We start from the raw sequence: 20,396 nt of genomic DNA on the forward strand, positions 1-20,396 counted from the left end.
ATTAAGTTCACCGATTATTTCTCGTGAGTGTTACTATTCTTATTTGCTATATCTTCCCACCTTCTTCTTCAAATTTGTTTACAATTTGTATAAAATACTTTGATTCACACTCCCCCCCCTCCCCCTCAAAAGAAAAAAAAAAAAAAAAAAAAAAAACATTCTCTCTTGTGTGTGTGTGTGTGTGTGTGTGTGTGTGTGTGTGTGTGTGTGTGTGTGTGTGTGTAACTAAAACACTAAATCTACAGTTTAATATCCAAGTTTCTAATCAATTTAAGGGCTATCTCTGTCACTTCAAAGAAATATTCTAAATTTCCAGGGTCGCTTATCTACTACAACTTTTTACAATCTGATAAAATATTGCACTGCCTGTGTAGTTAAGAAGAGCAATGCAATGTTTCTTGAGACATGAATGCACAGAACGGCCAATGCAGCAATTACAGCCATTATGAAATACATGAAATGTATTCACATTTGCAAATAAAAGTAACCATCAGCTGTTTAAGGGAATTATGACAATCGAGATTTGTGGACTGGGACTCTAACCTGGATTGCCCACTTTATGCGAGCAGTTGCCTTAACTGCTTTGGCTCATGCATGACTCACGGACAGATGTCATCATTCCTGCACCACAGCCTGTACTGGTACACACATTATATGTAATTCCTGTCTGGCCCTGAGTCATGCATGGATAGCCAAAGCAGTTAAGGCGACAACTCACATACAGCGGGAAATCAAGGTTCGAGTCCCAATCTGGCACAAATTGTCATTGTCGTCATTTCATTGTATAGCTGACGGTTGTTTGTATTTGCAACTGTGAATGCACCTGATGTTGTTACAAGGTGTTTGATGTTCATTGCCACACTAACATTGAGAAGAGAGCCTGTCTCCATCAGTGGGGGCTTTTCACACATATGGTGTGGCCTGTAGGGATTCTCTTAACTGTCTCTAAGCATGTTTCACTAACTTGGTGCCATCTAGTCTCGTACCTCATACCAGGTCTTACGAGGGTTTGACATTCCTCGTGGCAATGCTGGTCCTCATTTCCAGCCAATTCCTTTTCATGCTTAAATCCACTGCTTACAGCAGTTCTGCCTGGATTTTAATCAGCTTATTCTAAGTGCAGGCATTTCAGCTGCTGGGGAATTTCAATTCACGTTTTCTATTCCTTGAGAGGGGCATCCTGTCTTGAAAGACCTGGTGGCACAATGTGGCTTACAGGTGATAAATAGTGAAGAGGAGCAGATCTGCTGCAACCTTTTGTTGTCCTCATTGCTGCTTTTAGCTCAATTTTTACTTTTCTCACATGTGAACTGTCAAGCCACGCTGGAGTACAGTACATGGGAATTAGGAATTACCAGATTAGATGACCTATGGAAGAAAATTATAGTGTTGTAGCTCTTGTGCCCCGTGAAGTATCACTCAGCTTCTGTGCAATGTTATTTGCATTGTCTCAGCTTTGCTGCAGCATTTTCTGCGTGTTTTTCATAGGATACATTTCTGTGGAGAGTTACTCCAAAATGTTTCGGGGAGTCTTGTTGGTGGAGAACTTGACCATTAGAGGTGACATTAGGTGGACATTGGCCATTCTATTGGTAAAATGAAAGCAACTAACTTCAGTTGTCATAGGATTTGATGTTATCTGCACTTTTTGAAGTACTTAGATCTGCAAAGAATATCTTCACCAGCTTCAAGACTTTTCTGTTGAGTGCCCACAGCCTGATCATCCACTGAAGTGTGCTGGAAGATACAGTCACAGAGCTGCTGCTATTCTATATCTAAATGCATATTCTGCAGATCACTGTAAAGTGCATGGCAGAAGGTAAACATTAGGATTTCTTCCGATTCCAGACCTGTATTAAGTGTGAGAAGAATGACTGCTTCAGTTCCTCTGTATGAGTTGTAATTAGTGTAATGCTGCCTTTGCAGTTGCTGATGATACAAAGGCGGATGAAGAATATTTCTGGGCCAAAATGAGAAATCCTCCTGTTGTAGCACAAAAGAGTCATGGGTAGAAGTAGGGATATAAAAGAAAGGAACTAACTTTCTAACTTATATGGAAGCTTCAAAGACATTTAAAGCAAAACGTCCTGACATATTCACATTTTTTTACTTGTTAGTGTCAGTAGTCATGTCATGTAATACAATGCATCATGTCAAGTAATGCAACATGACACATGCTATCATGTCATCCAACAATGTGGCTTTTGTCTTGTCGTGCAATATGACACAACATGTCATTAAAATTTAAATGCATGCATCCCCACTCTGGGATACCCTGTATTATACATGTATCCACACCACACTCTTTCACTCATCACCACACATGAAATAAGGTGCGGGTCTAAGAAAGCCCACTGAGCTGGGGAAGCAACTCATAAAAAAAGTGCTTACATGTCAAGATGTCTTGATTTAAATGTTGTTGAAGCTGTTAGGTTAGTTGGAAAGCTAGCTCCCTTCTTCCACATCCCTAAGATGCCCAGGTTCACCTTTTTTGTGCTACAATACGAGCATTTTTCATTCTGGTTCGCAACTTTTATTCTACCATAATTTTGACAGTAGACCGCCATAGCTTGGCAACTGGTGCAGATATTGGTTGACTCGGGCAACAACCCATCCTGTAGTATGGGGTTTTTATTGTCCTTTGAACCATGTTGCCTGTAGCATACAACAAATAAAGCTTTCTGAAAACAGCAGGATGAGCATTAATTACTTGTATTTGTCTACCTTCTTAGAAAGTCCTACCAGATTAGCACAAGCTTGAAACATAGAAAAGGCACATGAAAGAAACCTTTTTTGCATGCAAAATCTGAATGGAGGTAGATTTTTGAAAGCAAACTTTCCAATTTTATTGCAAGAATGCATTTTTATTTACTTTTTTTCCACTTTAAACAATATTTGTACATTGACTTCGGATAAGATCTAATTTTACGTGCTACATTCACCTCAACTTTAAACTATCATATTTCAACAATGAATAAAGATAATTGGATGAAACAAATTTTGTTTTGACTTTATCCATTTATCACCTCTGTGCAAAGTTTGAACTGATTCATAGAAGTTTAAAGTATAGAAGTGGTGCACTTCGAAAACCACCCAGAAAAAATTGTTTTTTTACACATAAAATCCAAATGAAACAAGTTTATTTTCCCTAGACTGTTAAAAGTAGTCTTCAAACAAGGTCTGATAAACCTGTGGACCAAATTTGACCATCAGTCTCACTCCAGTCTGGAGTTATTTAAGGGTGGCTGTTTCTGCACATAAAATCTGAATGGTGCACTTACAAATGGCGTCATTAGCTTGAGTATTAATTGCAGCCCAGTTAACATATTTTGCAAAAGGAATTAATTGATTCACACAATTTGCCTGGGTGCCAGTTCCAGTTTGTCTTTCAAATCTCTCATTAATATGCTGCTACATAGCTACAGTAAGACAGATGTTCGAATGGCTGTACAAAACGCTGCTGGCCTAGGATAAACAAAAGACTTTCCCCTCCTGTTCCTAGCTCAAATAGGACCTGAACACCAAAATGTGATTCTGTGTGCAGCCTTTTCAGACATATCTGTAACAGGACTCCTGCACTGAAACAATTCTCACTTAATACTGGTTCTTGAAAATTTTCTAGCAGGATAATTCTCATTTGTGTTCAAGGGTCTTCCATTCCATCAACCACATCTGTCACCATTTGTGCTGCCCTTCATCACAGAATGCACAAGCATTTTGTAAGAAGGCTTTTTTGTAGACTGGCAGCAGTTTTCCAGTACGCTGCCAATGAACTGAAGTATGACACCTACTTTAACTGAGCCTATGTCATCATTGGATTTCAAATACCTACAAATTGTTACACTTACAGCAGGTGGACGGGGATATGGAAACACCACATACACAACACATTACCGTGCCTAATACATTTTAGGGTAACACTTGACATTCAAAACAGCTTACAGTCATCTCTGAATACATAAATACAAGTACTGTATGGGTTTAAGTTGAATCTTACACCATTCTTCCTACAAAATAGTGGCAAGTTTAGGTAATGATGATGGGAGGTGGACAGTGATCACATATCCTCTCCAAAGTAAGCCACAAATATTGAGATCTGTAGACTGTGACAGCCACTAGAGATGGGGCAGTCCACCCTTGTGCTCACAAAACCACTCCTGGATGATGCAGATTGTGTAAACAGGAGCCCTGTCATCTTGGAACACAGCATCACCATTGGGAAACAAACAGTGGATCAGCCAAAATGTTATCATAATCCTTGGCAATAATATAACTTTGCAGTGTAGCCATGGCACCAACGGAATACCCCAGTATGGCTGCCCAAATCATCACAAAACCCCCACCGTGTTTCAGTCTCGAGACACAAATTCAACCGGAAGTTGGAAACAGCGTGAAACGAGACTCGTCCAACAAAATGACATTCTTACATTGGTCCACAGTCCAGGTTTTATGGTATCGGCACCGTATGTCCCTTTTAGTGACATTTTCATCACTTATTTGTGGTTTTCGAATTGCACCTCACCCTGACATTCCTTGCTTCTGGAGCTCCCTTCATCTTGTCCTGGTGGTGACAAGGTTCACACATGAGATAATCAGTTCTGCAGTTAGTTTTGCAGCTGTCGTCATCTTATTTTTCATTACGATCCTCTTCAGTGACTGTCTGTCATGTTCACTTGTGACTTAAAGGATGTTGTTTACACAATTTCCCTGCATGCATTATAAAACTTCAATATAGTGCCTCTTGAAACACCCAAGACTTTTAGCTACCATGGTTATGGACCACCCACCATAAGAGTACCAACAATTTTCCCACGTCTGAATTCACTTAACTCTGACACAATGCACTCACAACTACACGGAACACTTTTCTGAACACGACTGTCACTTGCTACATATTGAGGACACTGCACAGTATCTGCATTTACATTCAAACATGCATGTCTCATGGTGTTTCAACATTTTTGTCAAACCCCTGTACGTATTTGTACAAGTCAGCTGATTCCGGTTGTGACTTGTTTATATTTTTGACATAGGATTCTAATTTCTATGTTTTGTGAAGTACACAACTGTACATATCTAAACAATTAAAGCAAGTTGTCCACATTTTACCACTCTGAAATGTTAACAACCTCTGACTGGATATCCTTGTAACTTTTTTCAAATATTAATTCATTACAGATAATGACATCATCTGAAAAAGTCTGAGATTACCATTACTATTATCAGCCAAGCCACTGTTATATTATCACCAACAATGGTCCCAACAGACTCCCTTGGGACATGCCTGAAGTTATTCTATTTCTTTCAATACTGACTCTCCATCCAAGATAGTTTGCTGTGTCATGCCAATCACAAATCCTTAATCTTATAAGAAATTTTGTTCAGTACCTGATTTAATAATAATTTTGTTAATAATCATTGATGTGGTACCAAGCTGAATATATTAGTAGATAACACTGAACATAGCCTCAAAGTCCGCATATGATGTAGTTGTCTGTCACAAAACAGTATGTGAACAAATTTATTAATGTAGTCTGGTGATAGGTTATGGGTTCCAAATTAAGTTTGCATGGCTGAGCCTTTGTTTTAGCATGTGTATAAAATTGGAAGTCTTAATCATTGCAAGGTAATAGTATGTGGAATATTACTATTTTGATTGCCTTATGTTGACAGGAGGGGCACACAATGGCAGAGAGGGACATCGGCTCTACTTTTGTGATGCCACAGTCGCACTTGTACACACCGGACAGGGTAAGTTCACTCCCTCTTCAGATTATCCAGCACTTGATGCCGACTGAGCAGCCAAAACAGAAAAGCGAGCCAGGCTGCTGAATATTGTGTATGACATCAGGCTCTCCCAGCAGAAGGCACATAATTGAACACAGTGCACCATCATCATTAGCAAATTTTCTGTCAAAATTAATCCAAAGAAAATAGGGCAAGATTGCAAGAGTTCAGCAGTGCTAAGCACTCCATCTGAGCAATTTTTCAGAAAAGTGTGTGTCTGTGCCCAGCATTATCAATTTTATTGTGTAGCGCAAATGTCAAAGAAGCAATAAACCCATTTTTGCAGGTCTCAGCAATTAACTGGTTGTTGATATTAATAAACCATTTTGAGTACTGTAATGATTCAGGTTCTTTTTTTTTTTTTTTAATATCTAAATTTATTATATTTTAAGTTCAACAGTAACATTTTATACCATAAAAAATATATCTTAAATGTGGAACTATAGTGGTTTAATTGGAAACTTCCTCTAAAAATACTATTTTTCTGGTTAGTTATCCAAAATGTGCGCTGGCACTTTCCCCAGATTCAACTTAGTGGTCTGTCGACATCGTCGTCTTCTTCTTCTGGCCGACGTGAATTTCTGAGCTACGTGTAGAATCTCGCAAGAATATAACAACATACTGCATTACACTATGAAACTGTACACAGTAAGCAGTGTGAACAGTCTCTAGTCTTTGGGAGTGTCCCCTACTACAGTGTACAGTGCCTCCAAGCTTTATCACTAACTCAGGTATAACGCACTGTATCATTTTACGTCCAGCAGACTGTCTTAAACCTTCTGGCAGACAGAAATGTAACTAGATAAGAAAATGGAAGGTTACTTTTAATTTAGAATATTTGTATCTTACTGGTATTTAATTCAAAATGGTAATGGTGCCCTGTTTTTGGATTTCACTATTCATTTTTACTAGTCCTCCTTTCATTAACTTTTAGAATATAACATCAGGGATAAAACTCTTGTGATAAAAATTCTCATTGAGGTACTCAAGAAACATGTTTTAATTGCTTGCAGGGAAGTGACATTTCAAATTTTGACTCACTGTGAGAGAAGCCTTCAGTGCAACTGCAGAAGGTTGTTACATCACTTGCACTGCGAGGCTTTCGAGAGTGAAGATCCGACACTTCCAAACGGAGCCATTGTGTGTCGACTTGAAATGAAGGAAATTGTGAAAAGAATGTGACTGTTACAGGCTGCATTTCAGAGACATAATAAGTGTGTTATCGTATTTAATATAGTGAAGGACTGAATACTGTTATGTTAACTTGGAGTAACTAAATGTATATCCATAATTTGAACAACATTATGTTCAAGCTCTCTGTGTGCCCACTGAAGGAGCAGTTTTATGTAGACATTTATTTTAAATACGTTGTACTGTGCCATAGTCACAGTAGATTTCGTAAGACTAATGTGTCATCATGCTTTCAGGACTTCCTTTAATCTGCCACTGCATGTTCTTGGGGTAGTTTGCCACCTGCTCAGAAACAAGATAGCTTCTTAGTTTCCTGAGGTCATTTTTATCAAATGTAGAACACTGCTAGCATCTACATAAAAGCCATATCAAAATACACAACAGCAGAAAAACTGGTGATAGAATTATTTTGTGACTGCTATGCATATGACTTATTTTTTTTAAGGCTCTACATCCAAGGAATTAAATGACAACAACGTAACTGTGCATCACTTGTCTAATGGGATGATTATAAACTGTCAGATATGTTGTGCTCATCAAATGTAACTTAGACACTACCATCTTCAGTGTTTGTAACACACACAAGATGAACGTATCTTAAAAATTTCACTTAAAAAGCATGTTGCTTCTCATTTATGGTTGTGACGTTTATTTTTACTATTATAGTTGACTATCAGATTATGAAAGAGAAGCCTTGTTTCCTGAATGTAAGGTCTTGAACTGTCACCACAATAGCAGTACATAACTTAATTATCTTACCCTATAGCAGTTCTCAGTATGATGACATATTAGTACGTGCCACATACTATTCATTATTTCCTTCAAAACAGAGGTGAACACATGCTTGTAAATAACTATATTAGATGTTTTAAATAATTTATATATTTGTATATTTCAATACAGCTTTTGTTAAATAAAAGCAGAGCAGCTTCCTGTGTAAATATCTTTTTGTTCGTTGTTTTGGGGAGAGTTTGAAAATGTTGTTTAACTGATGGAGAAACCTGAATACTCATCCTTTTTGTTTTTTGAATGAACAATGCAGAGTTATGTTTGTGAGTATGTTGAGTGCCAAATGAGTGATGTGTGGGTTCCCTAATTGTTTATACCTGAAGAATGAAACACTGCAATAATTTTGGAAAAAGAAAGTTGTCATTAATGTTTTTGTAATTAAAAACTATTTTTTAGTGTTTCATTCAGAGTGCTGTAAACTTCTATAAGAGTGAGATAAATCAGTGTCTTTTTTATTATAAATACAAAAATAAACTAACTGTATGTTACATATATGTGTGTATCATCTTTCTTTATTTTTTGTCACACCAAGTCAAATACTTTACAAGGACAAATCAATAATTTATATGCATTTTCTTTTTTAAATATATTGTGAAAAAGAACAGGTGTTCCATACATAACTCATTTTACTATGCAGCCTCCCTCCAATATTAAGACTTAATCAGTAATTTTTAAATTTCTGAATCTACTTACACACCTTATTATGCGCCAGAACATTGCTTCCATAGTATTATACCTACTGACTTGAGGATTTGGGTGACAGCTCTCCGTCATCCTCTGCACACACAGATGGTGGAGCCGAGCTGTTGTAATTACATTTTTAAAGCCACAAGGAAACTTTGAAAGAAGCAAACTTAAGCATGTTTCAAGGAAGGCCAAGACAACTTTTGACTTAACCTTTGTAATACTTCTAGTTGTGTCCTATGATATTACCAGTTTTTCCAAAGTACCAGTTACTTCGAAGGCTGCTAGACAATGTATGTTTAATGATTATGAAACGGAAAGTTGCTACTTACCATATAGCGGAGATGCCAAGTCGCAGATAGGCACAACAAAAAGACTGTCGCAAATAAAGCTTTCAGCCAGTAAGGCCTTCATCAAAATAAGATGACAGACTCACACATACACATTCATCTAACACCACTCACACACACATGGCTGCAGTCTCAGGCAACTGAAGCCACACTGCGAGGAGCAGCACCAGTGCATGATGGGAGTAGTGACTGGGTGGAGTAATGAGGAGGGATAGTAGGGTAGGGGTAGCAGACTGTGACATGCTGCTGGGGAGCGCGCTGGGACGAGGTCGACAGAGGGTAGTGCAGCCAGGAGGTTAGATGGCGGGCAGCAGAGAGGTGGAGGGGGTGGGGTAGCAAAAAAGTAGAGAAGTAAAAAGACAGGGGGTGATGGCGGAATGAAGGCTGTGTAGTGCTGGAATGGGAGCAGAGAAGGAGCTAGATGGGAGAGGACAATAACTAACAAAGGTTGAGGCTAGGAGGGTTATCGGAACCTTTTTCCACTACCTCCCCTCCCCACTTCGCCCCTGCGCACTCGCCAGAAGCACATCACTGTCCTGTCCACCACCCCAACCCTGCTATCCCTCCCCCTACCAGCCCAGCCTCCTCCTTACCCTCACCCAGTCACCACTCCCATCATGCACTGGTGTTGTTGCTGTTCGCAGTGTGGTCTCAGTTGCCTGAGACTGCAGTCCTGTGTGTGTGAGCATATTTGTGTGAGTGTGTGTGTGTCTGTTGTCTATTTTTGACACGGGCCCTACTGGCCAAAAGCTTTATTTGTGACAGTCTTTTTGTTTTCCCTATCTGTGACTCAGCATCTGTACTACATGATGAGCAGCAACTTTCCTTTTCATGATACTGTTACATACCATCCTGGATTTTCCATTATTAGGTTTAATGGTTGCTTGTCAGATACAGAGGGGGGTGGGGGGTTTAAATCTAAACTGTATACCCTAAATTGTGTGCGTGTGTGTGTATCACATGGCAAAACAAATATATTTAATAATTAGGAAAATACATATTTATGAATTAGGAAGAGAGGGAGGGGGGGGGGGGGGGGGGCACATGTGCATGTGGATGTGTAGCAGGGCCGTACTGAGGCCATGGCAAGATTGGCCCTCGCCTAGGGTGAAGGCACACATCTTCTAATTTTCTGCCTTCAAGAAGAAACCTTTTCCTCGGCACAAGACTGGAAACACACACTGTTGTCTAAGTATCATCATAAAGAAATGACAGCTACTACTGAACATGCATCACTTGGATTATGTGTCAACAGTGCACTTGGTTAGACAACTGTTGGCCACATGGCTAACTTATGTTCAACAATGGAGTTTTTGCTGCTACTTCACTACAGTATTGTAGGACCTTAAAGGTTGGCCACTCGGCTATGAAGCAAATAATATGCTGTTGAATCGTAGGCTTCCTAGTTTTGCCAATTTATGCCAACTGAGGACTGGAATGAATCTGTTTAAGCTAGACTGCTTTAATGTATTAGATAGAAGGATAATTGAAAGGGAAACAGATCTCTCATATAACACAGCATTTCATGTCAGGAAAGTGTTAAATGAGGGCTTTGTATCTTGTTTTGAACAAAAAGCAGCAGATTTTGGTACCAAATATAATAAAAATATTGATAAAACAAAACTAGTTAATGTTAACAGTTGCTTCGAAAATTCCATATCCCATGACCATAATATCAATAACTCACTGTTGGTACTGGCCAACTCATACAAATACCTGCGTGTAACACTTCATGGCGATATGAATGGAATGATCAGGTAGGCTCAGTCAAGGTTAAAGTAGAGAAGTGCAATCAGTTTACTAAGGACATTGCTTGCAAATTACTTGTGTGACTGGTTCTAGAACACTGCTCAAGGGTGTGGGAACCATACCTTATAGGACTAACAGGGGATTTGAATGTATACAGAGAAGGGCAGCATGAATGGTCACAGGTTTGTTTGATCCATGGAAGAGTGTCACAGACATACTGAAGAAACTGAACTGGCAGGCTCTTGAAGATAGACATAAACTATCCTGAGAAAGTGTATAAACACAGTTTCAAGAACAGACTTTAATGATGACTCTATGATAATACTATAACACCTATATATCGCTCACATAGGGATCATGAAGATAAGATTAGAATAATTACAGCATTAACAAAGGCATTTGAATGATCATTCTTCCTGTGCTTCACACGTGAATGGAACAGGAAGAAACCCAATAACTGGTACAATGGAACATACCCTCTGCCATGCACTTCACAGTGGTTTGCAGAGTATAGATGTAGATGTAGAAAGAGCTGATGAACAGCACTGAGACAGTTTCCCATTTGGATATTTTGAAATTTTTAAATGAAGTATGGGTTACGAGTACTTATCCAAACATCAAAATAGCTTTGAGGATATTTATGATAATTTTGTCAAAGTTTCAGCAAATTAAAGATCATAAAAAGTACTTAACATTATTATCTGCTCACTTTCAAACAATAGTTAATCAGTTAACAGTGTGTTAGAAGTAAAAGTAAAGTGGTGTTTAAATATAAGAGGATTTTTGATAATCTGTACTTCACACACAACTATTAACAACACTGTAATGCATTTATTCTTGTATTTTAAATTAAGTAGAAGCTAACATAATGGTGGCTACTCAACTTGAAAAGTGCGATACTATTTGTTCAGAAATCAAGCCAAATTTTACTGGAAGTAACTTCTTTATTAGAGTGGACATTACTGGAATGTTCCCAGATGTACAAGACTCAATGGTGTTTGGATATTGTCCTCACATGGTATGGCTGAAGGTTTCCAGAATGTTGCAAATAGTGAACAGTATCTTGAAGCTTCAACACCAGGAAGTTTTCTTTTTCTTTAGAAAAAAGAGGTTGTTACACAATACTTGAAAGTAAAGCCATAAACACATAATGCTGATACCAAACACAATACCATAAAAGTGTATCACTTGAGACTTCTACTTACACAGACACTTCACACTCATGATGAGCTGTAACACTGTTTATGTACACTGCACCATTGGGGAAGTAGTTGTTTTGTGTTGATCCAGAATGTTATAGTTCCCTTGAAAGACCAGAAGCAGGTGAATTGAGCCACTCGGCAATGTCAGCCTGAAAACGTTGCCTCCAGGTCACTTTCTCTTGCAGAGATTCAACAGCACGCTCTATTGTTGTTATTGTGAAGTTGAACTGGCCTTGATGTGAATCTATGAAAGCTTTAAGCTGCAAGAACAAAAGAACACAACTATCAAAGCTCAAAAGAATAGCTGACCATGCACTGGATAGGTATGTACCCAGTACAACATTTCATAAAGGGAAGGAACCTACATTGTATACAGTCACTGTAAAGAAATTTTAAAGAAACAGATAATACTGATTTATAAGTGTACAGCAAAGTGTAAGGTTATAGACAGAGAGATGCTGAATGCAACTCATTTGGCTGTCAAGAGAGGAATGCGTGATGCCTTTACTATTATAACAGAATGTTGTCATGCAGTCTTTCACAGAACCCAAAGAAACTCCGGTCATATGTAGAGGCTGTTACTGACAACAAAGTTAGTGTCTGGTACCTAGCAAATGAGACAGGAACTGAAATTGAGGTTAGCAAAGCAAAAATTGAAATATGTAACTCCATTGTCAAGTGTTCCTTTACACATGAGAACCTAAGAGAACTGCCCCAGTTTAATCCTCGTAACTCTGAAAAGATGAATGAAATAGGTATTACACACACACACACACACACACACACACACACACACACAAACGGTTTCACTTTCACAAGCTTGCTCTTGGAGCCAGTGGCTCCTTCTTCTGGCAGGAGGGGTGAAGGAAAAGGACTAGAGAGATTTAGGGAAAAGATTCGATGCCAACTTATGAGGACTAGACTGGTGACACACGTCATTGTGTCAACTTCCATTCTCTGGAACCCACCAATACCATAGACTGCAATGGGCACGTGAATGCCGACACTGGTATATTGAGTGACAAAATGTATTATTATCGGATAAACCCCTCTTCAACTTGTCCTACAATGATGGCTGCACCCGCATTCAACGCCACCACGGTGGACGCTGTTCCGGCATGAAGTCAAGTGCCGGCACACCAGGTGGGAATGTTAGAGCAGAGATGGCTGTGAGACGACGACAGCTAATTGCAAACTGACAGACTCCTCTCCAGGATAACAACACGACGGCAGTGCCCTCTACACGAAGAGGACACAAGTGCCGCAGTGCCTGGCTGCCCAGTTCTACGAGTTTGGCAGTTCTACAGAAGTGTCCAGACCAGTGACCTGGATGGAAGAATCCACTGTATTACTTCCCTTGTATTGGAATTGTATATACTGAAGAGATTTCTTATTTGCATGTCACCCTTTATTTGTGACACATCATTGTAAATTCTCAAAGTTAAGAACTGTCGAAACTTCCTGGCAGATTAAAACTGTGTGCCGGACTGAGACTCGAACTTGGCTGTTCGTGGGCAAGTGGTTCACAGGAGAGCTTCTGTAAAGTTTGGAAGGTAGGAGACGAGACACTGGCAAAAGTAAAGATGTGAGGACGGGGCGTGAGTTGTGCTTGGGTAGCTCAGATGGTAGAGCCCTTGCCCATGAAAGGCAAAGGCCCCGAGTTCGAGTCTTGGTCCAGCACACAGTTTTAATCTGCCAGGATGTTTCATATCAGCGCACACTCCGCTGCAGAGTGAAAATCTCATTCTTAAGTATTGCCATTTATATTATCGTAATAAAAACTGATTAATACGATTTGCTGAAATTGTTGTCTAGCGATCTGAGAAGGCAGGTTTCCTAGGCACCCCATATTCAACGAGAAGGTAGGATAAAACAAACACATCAGGTAAACTGTATTGTTGAGCCGCAACGCAGACAAATGCAGAGTGTGACGGTTTGGGGCACCATTACCTATAACACATGATCTCGCCTCCTACAACTTGAGGGCAATATGAACAGCTCCTGCTACATCAGGGATGTTATACAGCCCAAAGCACTGCCCCTCCTGAAGGCCAATGCAGATGCCACATTTCAACAGGCCAACTGCTGTCCATATGTGGGGAGGGATATGCAAGCCTTCGTGGAACAACGAAGGGATCTACTGCTTCCTTGGTCTGCCTATTTGCCTGACATGTTGCCCATCAAACATGTCTGTAATATGGTCAGTCAGCAACCTATTTGTTCAGGATCCTCCTGCAGCCATACTTGATGCTTTGTGAATGCACCAGTAAATTGTGTGGCAGAGTATTCCCCAGCTGCATACTCAGGCGCTCTTCAATTTCCTGCTGAGAGATCTAGTGGCTCTGATTGCAGCATGTGGTGGTGCTACTCTGTACTGAATTTCCACAGTCACAGTGCACGCACAGGTCTACAATACTGTCATGTCCCTAGTCTGTGGAATAAATTTCATTGTGATCACATCACTCTAGTCTTGGTGGTTCACTTTTCCAAACAGTAGAGCAAATGGAAAATGGAAAAACTGATTGTTCTTTGACTGCACAATTCTCAACAAATCCCTGATGGTAGTAACAACAATCTAGGAGTATCTGCCTGAAGTGATGTATAATTAAATGACCAAGTAAAGCTAGAAGTGGGAAAAGTATTGTGAATTGTAGTTAACTCATCTCATAATATACTGATGCTAATCATTTGATTAGAGTACAAGAGACAGATCAAAAAATGGGTGGTACAACTGCACTGGTATAAAACTGCAGATTTTTAAATAATGACCAACACAATTTCCTTGGAGGTACAGTTCACATGTTTTTAGCGATTATTTCTGTAGTTTCAGTATGCACAATACACTGCTCAATTTTTCCAGAAACAGTACCATACCGTATTACTGAATCTACACACATACTTTGTGCCTCGATAGATAAGAACAATCTACTCACTGAGCGGTGGCAGGAGAACACACATAAAAGATGATTACACTTATGCAAGCTTTTGGAGCCAGTGGCTCCTCCTTATGGCAGAAGGGTTGAAGGTCTAACAACCCTACCACTACAAAGGTCAAAATTTAATAATGAATGTGGTGTTGCTCATGCTGCTAAATTCTACATTTTCGGGCAACAACAAAGTTATTATGTGGCAGGTGTCATTAGAGCACAGTTAATAAAGTCATTTCATGTAATAATGGATAAACTAAGCACTCATCTTTTCATGTTTCCCTCACTGGTCTCATTGTAAAATCATGGCTCAATCGTCGAAAATCTAGGTGGTGATGATTCCAATCTCGGATGCAAAGAGGCCTAGGTTTTATACTATGATATTCAAAAGTTTTGTAGATGTGCTTCAAAAACCATTCTTGAAGATTACACTTTTGCAGGACAATGGTGATGTAAAAAAGTAATCAGTACTACGAATTTAAGTTACACTTCTTTTTTATTATTTTTGCTGCAATATCACGTAACACACAAAACATCACTTCACAATACAAAACATACTTGAAAACATCTTCCTCACTGTTAAAGTTCACATTTTATAAACTGGCTACAATATGCGTCTTTCCAACACGATGCCCAAGACTTGACTCTCTCAATGTCCGACACTCTAACAAACTGCTTGCGCGCCCAAAAATCAAGAGTTACAAGTACATCAAAGATCATAGTGACAAAAGAAAGAATACACATAAGAATAATATCATTGCAACATAAACATATCGATGTATCAAAGCACCTCTACATTAATGAAATCAAATCTGAATGTTGTCTCAAAAACATGTTAACTACTTTACAGAAACACAGTAGAATATTGCTGGTATCGAGAGGTTGAGTTGAGGTGCAGTAATGGTTACGTAATTCAACTACCACTACAAAGGGGAAGGAAGAGGGGAGAAGGAAAAGGGCTGAAGAGGTTTAGGGGAAGGGGTAGATTTCAGAAAAGTCACCCAGAATGGTGGGTCAGGAGAGACTTACCAGATGGTATGAGTCTGCATAGTGGAGGGTACCGCTATTTGTCATTTACATTCCTGTTCCACGGGGGAAAAATTACTTGTCTAAAAGCCTCTGTATGAACTATAATTTCTCTTACCTTACTTTTGTGGTCTGTACGTGGAATGTACACTGGCATCAGTAGAATCATTCTGCAGTCAACCTCAAATACTGGTCCTCTAAATCTTTGAAATAGTCTCTCACAATGAGTGTTGTCTTCCTTTCAGAGATTTCCATTTCAGTTCACTAAGCATTCGCAAAATACTTGTGCACTGATCAAACCTATTGGCAACAAATCTAGCAGCACAGTTCTGAACTGCTTTGATGTCATCCTATAATCCTAACATGGTGTGGATCCCAAACACTCCAGCAGTACTCAAGAATGGGCTGCACTAGCATTCCACGCTGAAGAGCCAACGAAATTGATACACCTGCCTAATATTGTGTAGGGCCCCTGCTGCAAGTATGCAGAAGTGCCACCAACATGGTGTGGCATGGACTTGACTAACGTCTGAAGTAGTGCTGGGGGGAATTGACACCATGAATCCTGCAGGGCTGTCCATAAATCTGTAAGAGTACGAGGGGATAAAGATCTCTTCTGAACAGCACGTTTCAATGCATTCAAGATATGATCAGTAATGTTCATGTCTGGGGAGTTTGGTGGCCAGCGGATGTGTTTAAACTCAGAAAAGTATTCCTGGAGCCACTCTGTAGCAAATCTGGATGTGTGGGACGTCGCATTATCCTCCTGGAATTAGCCAAATCCGTCAGAATGGACAATAGACATGAATAGATGCAGGTGATGGGACAGGATGCTTATGTATGTGTCACCTGTCAGGGTCGTATGTAGACATATGAGGGGTCCCATATCACTCCAACTGCACATGCCCCACACCATTACAGAGCCTCCACCAGCTCAAACAGCCTCCTGCTGACATGAAAGGTCCATGGATTCTTGAGATTGTCTCGATACACTTACACCTCCATCTGCTCGATACAATTTGAAACAAGACTCGTCCGACCAGGCAACATGTTTACAGTCGTCAACAGCTCAGTGTCAGTGTGGATGGGTCCAGGTGAGGCGTAAGGCTTTGTGTCCTGCAGTCACCAAGGGTACATGAGTGGGCCTTTGGCTTCAAAAGCCCGTATCAATGATGTTTTGTTGAATGGTTCGCACGCTGACACTTTTTGATGGCTCAGCATTGAAATCTGCAGCAATTTGCTGAAGGGTTGCTCTTCTGTCAAGATGAATGATTCTCTTCAGCCATCTGTGGGAGGATACAGACAAAGTTCAAAGAAGGGCAGTTCATTATGTATTATTGTGAAATAAAGGAAAGGGTGCAACACATACGATATGTCATTTCCACACAGATGATTCTGGAAATCATTAAAAGGAAGGCATTTCTCATTGTGGCAGGCTCTTCTCATGAAATTTCAATCACCTACCTCTTCTTCAGATTTGAAAATATTTTGTTGGCGTCCACTTACTTAGGAAGGAACAATCATCACAATGTAATAAGAGAAATTAGAACTCATGGAAAGACATCGTTATCAGGAGAAAGAAAACTGGTGTTCTATGGATCGGAGTGTGGAATGTCAGATCCCTTAATCAGGCAGGTAGGTTAGAAAATTTAAAAAAGGAAATGTATAGGTTAAAGTTAGATATAGTGGGAATTAGCGAAGTTCAGTGGCAGGAGGAACAAGACTTTTGGTCAGGTGAATACAGGGTTATAAATACAAAATCAAATAGGGATAATGCAGGAGTAGGTTTAATAATGAATAAAAAAAATAGGAGTGCAGGTAAGCTACTACAAACAGCATAGTGAATGCATTATTGTGGCCAAGATAGACACGAAGCCCACACCTACTACAGTAGTACAAGTTTATATGCCAACTAGCTCTGCAGATGACGAAGAAATTGAAGAAATGTATGATGAGATAAAAGGAATTATTCAGGTAGTGAAGGGAGATGAAAATTTAATAGTCATGGGTGACTGGAATTCGACAGTAGGAAAAGGAAGAGAAGGAAACATAGTGGGTGCATATGGATTGAGGGTAAGAAATGAAAGAGGAAGTCGCCCGGTAGAATTGTGCACACAGCATAACTTAATCATAGCTAACACTTGGTTCAAGAATCATAAAAGAAGGTTGTATACATGGAAGAACCCTGGAGATACAAAAAGGTTTCAGATAGATTATGTAATGGTAAGACAGAGATTTAGGAACCAGATTTTAAATTGTAAGACATTTCCAGGGTCAGATGTGGACTCTGACCAAATCTATTGGTTATGAACTGTAGATTAAAACTGAAGAAATTGCAAAAAGGTGGGAATTTAAGGAGATGGGACCTGGATAAGCTGAAAGAAGCAGAGGTTGTACAGAGTTTCAGGGAGAGCATAAGGGAACAATTGACAGGAATGGGGGAAAGAAATACAGTAGAAGAAGAATGGGTAGCTTTGAGGAATGAAATAGTGAAGGCAGCAGAGGATCAAGTAGGTAAAAAGACGAAGGCTAGTAGAAATCCTTGGGTAACAGAAGAGATACTGAATTTAATTGATGAAAGGGGAAAATACAAAAAAGCAGTAAGTGAAGCAGGCAAAAAGGAATACAAACGTCTCAAAAATGAGATCGACAGGAAGTGCAAAATGGCTAAGCAGGGATGGCTAGAGGACAAATGTAAGGATGTAGAGGCTTATCTCATGAGGGGTAAGATAGATACTGCCTACAGGAAAATTAAAAAGACCTTTGGAAAAAAGAGAACCACTTGCAAGAATATCAAGAGCTCAGATGGAAACCCAGTTCTAAGCAAAGAAGGGAAAGCAGAAAGGTGGAAGGAGTATATAGAGCGTCTATACAGGGGCGATGTTCTTGAGGACAATATTATGGAAATGGAAGAGGAGGTAGATGAAGATGAAATGGGAGACATGATACTGCATGAAGAGTATGACAGAGCACTGAAAGACCAAAGGTGAAACAAAGCCCCATTAGAACTACTGACAGCCTTGGGAGAGCCAGTCCTGACAAAACTCTACCATCTGGTGAGCAAGATGTATGAGACAGGCGAAATTCCCTCAGACTTCAAGAAGAATATAATAATTCCAATCCCAAAGAAAGCAGGTGTTGACAGATGTGAAAAATACCAAACTATCAGTTTAATAAGTCACAGCTGCAAAATACTAACACGAAATCTTTACAGACGAATGGAAAAACTGGTAGAAGCCGACCTTGGGGAAGATCAGTTTGGATTCCGTAGAAATGTTGGAACACGTGAGGCAATACTAACCATACGACTTATCTTAGAAGAAAGATTAAGGAAAGGCAAACCACTGTTTCTAGCATTTGTATCCTTAGAGAAAGCTTTTGACAATGTTGGCTGGAATATTCTCTTTCAAATTCTAAAGGTGGCAGGGATAAAATACAGGGACTGAAAGGCTATTCACAATTTGTACAGAAAGCACATGGCAGTTATAAGAGTCGAGGAACATGAAAGGGAAGCAGTGGTTGGGAAGGGAGTGAGACGGGGTTGTAGCCTCTCCCCGTTGCTATTTAATCTGTGTATTGAGCAAGCAGTAAAGGAAACGAAAGAAAAGTTTGGAATAGGTATTAAAATCCACGGAGAAGAAATAAAAACGTTTAAGGTTTGCTGATGACATTGTAATTCTGTCAGAGACAGCAAAGGACTTGGAAGAGCAGTTGAACAGAATGGACAGTGTCTTGAAAGGAGGGTATAAGATGAACATCAACAAAAGCAAAACTAGGATAATGGAATGTAGTCGAATTAAGTCGGGTGATGCCGCAGGAATTAGATTAGGAAATGAGACACTTAAAGTAGTAAAGGAGTTTTGCTATTTGAGGAGCAAAATAACTGATGATGGTTGAAGTAGAGAGGATATAAAATGTAGACTGGCAATAGCAAGGAAAGCATTTCTGAAGAAGAGAAATTTGTTAACATCCAGTATTGATTTAAGTGTCAGGAAGTCGTTTCTGAAAGCATTTGTATGGAGCGTAGCAATGTATGGAAGTGAAACATGGATGATAAACAGTTTAGACAAGAAGAGAATAGAAGCTTTTGAAATGTGGTGCTACAGAAGAATGCTGGAGATTATATGGGTTGATCACATAACTAATGAGGAGGTATTGAATAGAATTGGGGAGAAGAGGAGTTTGTGACACAACTTGACTAGAAGAAGGGATCAGTTGGTAGGACATGTTCTGAGGCATCAAGGGATCACCAATTTAGTATTGGAGAGCATCTTAGAGGGTAAAAATTGTAGAGGGAGACCAAGAGATGAAGACACTAAGCAGATTCAGAAGGATGTAGGCTGCAGTAGGTACTGGGAGATGAAGAGGCTTGCACAGGATAGAGTAGCATGGAGAGCTGCATCAAACCAGTCTCAGGACTGAAGACCACAACGACAACAATGGATAGATTAAAGTGCTCAATTTTTCTGCTTGCTGTTCGAGAGAGGAATGGCAGAGAGAAAGCCTGAAGATGAATCGAAGAACTTTCTATCCTGAAATTCACAATTAAGTTCCTGGCAATCATGAAGATGCAAATGATTTATTGTATTGATGATGCACACAAGGATGTTTCCCAACTCACAGTCCTCAATTAATACAGACAGAAGGTCGTGATTCAGAAAATGTAATTTATCCATTAAAGTAGTGGCTTA

The 20,396-nt window shown here is 39.6% G+C and overlaps 2 protein-coding genes across 2 annotated transcripts in view; one reads left to right on the plus strand and one right to left on the minus strand.

Moving 5' to 3' along the window:
• Positions 1–8,259, plus strand: part of LOC124552322 — a 220,062-nt gene extending 211,803 nt beyond the window's left edge. Inside the window, exons 43-44 of the mRNA XM_047126594.1 lie at positions 5,674–5,751; positions 6,801–8,259. Coding sequence (XP_046982550.1) covers positions 5,674–5,751; positions 6,801–6,833 — 111 coding nt within the window. The 3' untranslated portion in view covers positions 6,834–8,259. The remainder of the gene's footprint in view (positions 1–5,673; positions 5,752–6,800) is intronic.
• Positions 8,260–11,361: 3,102 nt separating this feature from the next.
• LOC124552607 (aminopeptidase N-like) overlaps positions 11,362–20,396 on the minus strand; it is a 272,739-nt gene continuing 263,704 nt past the window's right edge. Inside the window, exon 20 of the mRNA XM_047126932.1 lies at positions 11,362–12,012. Coding sequence (XP_046982888.1) covers positions 11,845–12,012 — 168 coding nt within the window. The 3' untranslated portion in view covers positions 11,362–11,844. The remainder of the gene's footprint in view (positions 12,013–20,396) is intronic.

This window comes from Schistocerca americana, chromosome 10 (assembly GCF_021461395.2).
Source record: "Schistocerca americana isolate TAMUIC-IGC-003095 chromosome 10, iqSchAmer2.1, whole genome shotgun sequence".
Classification (NCBI taxonomy): Eukaryota; Metazoa; Arthropoda; class Insecta; order Orthoptera; family Acrididae; genus Schistocerca; species Schistocerca americana.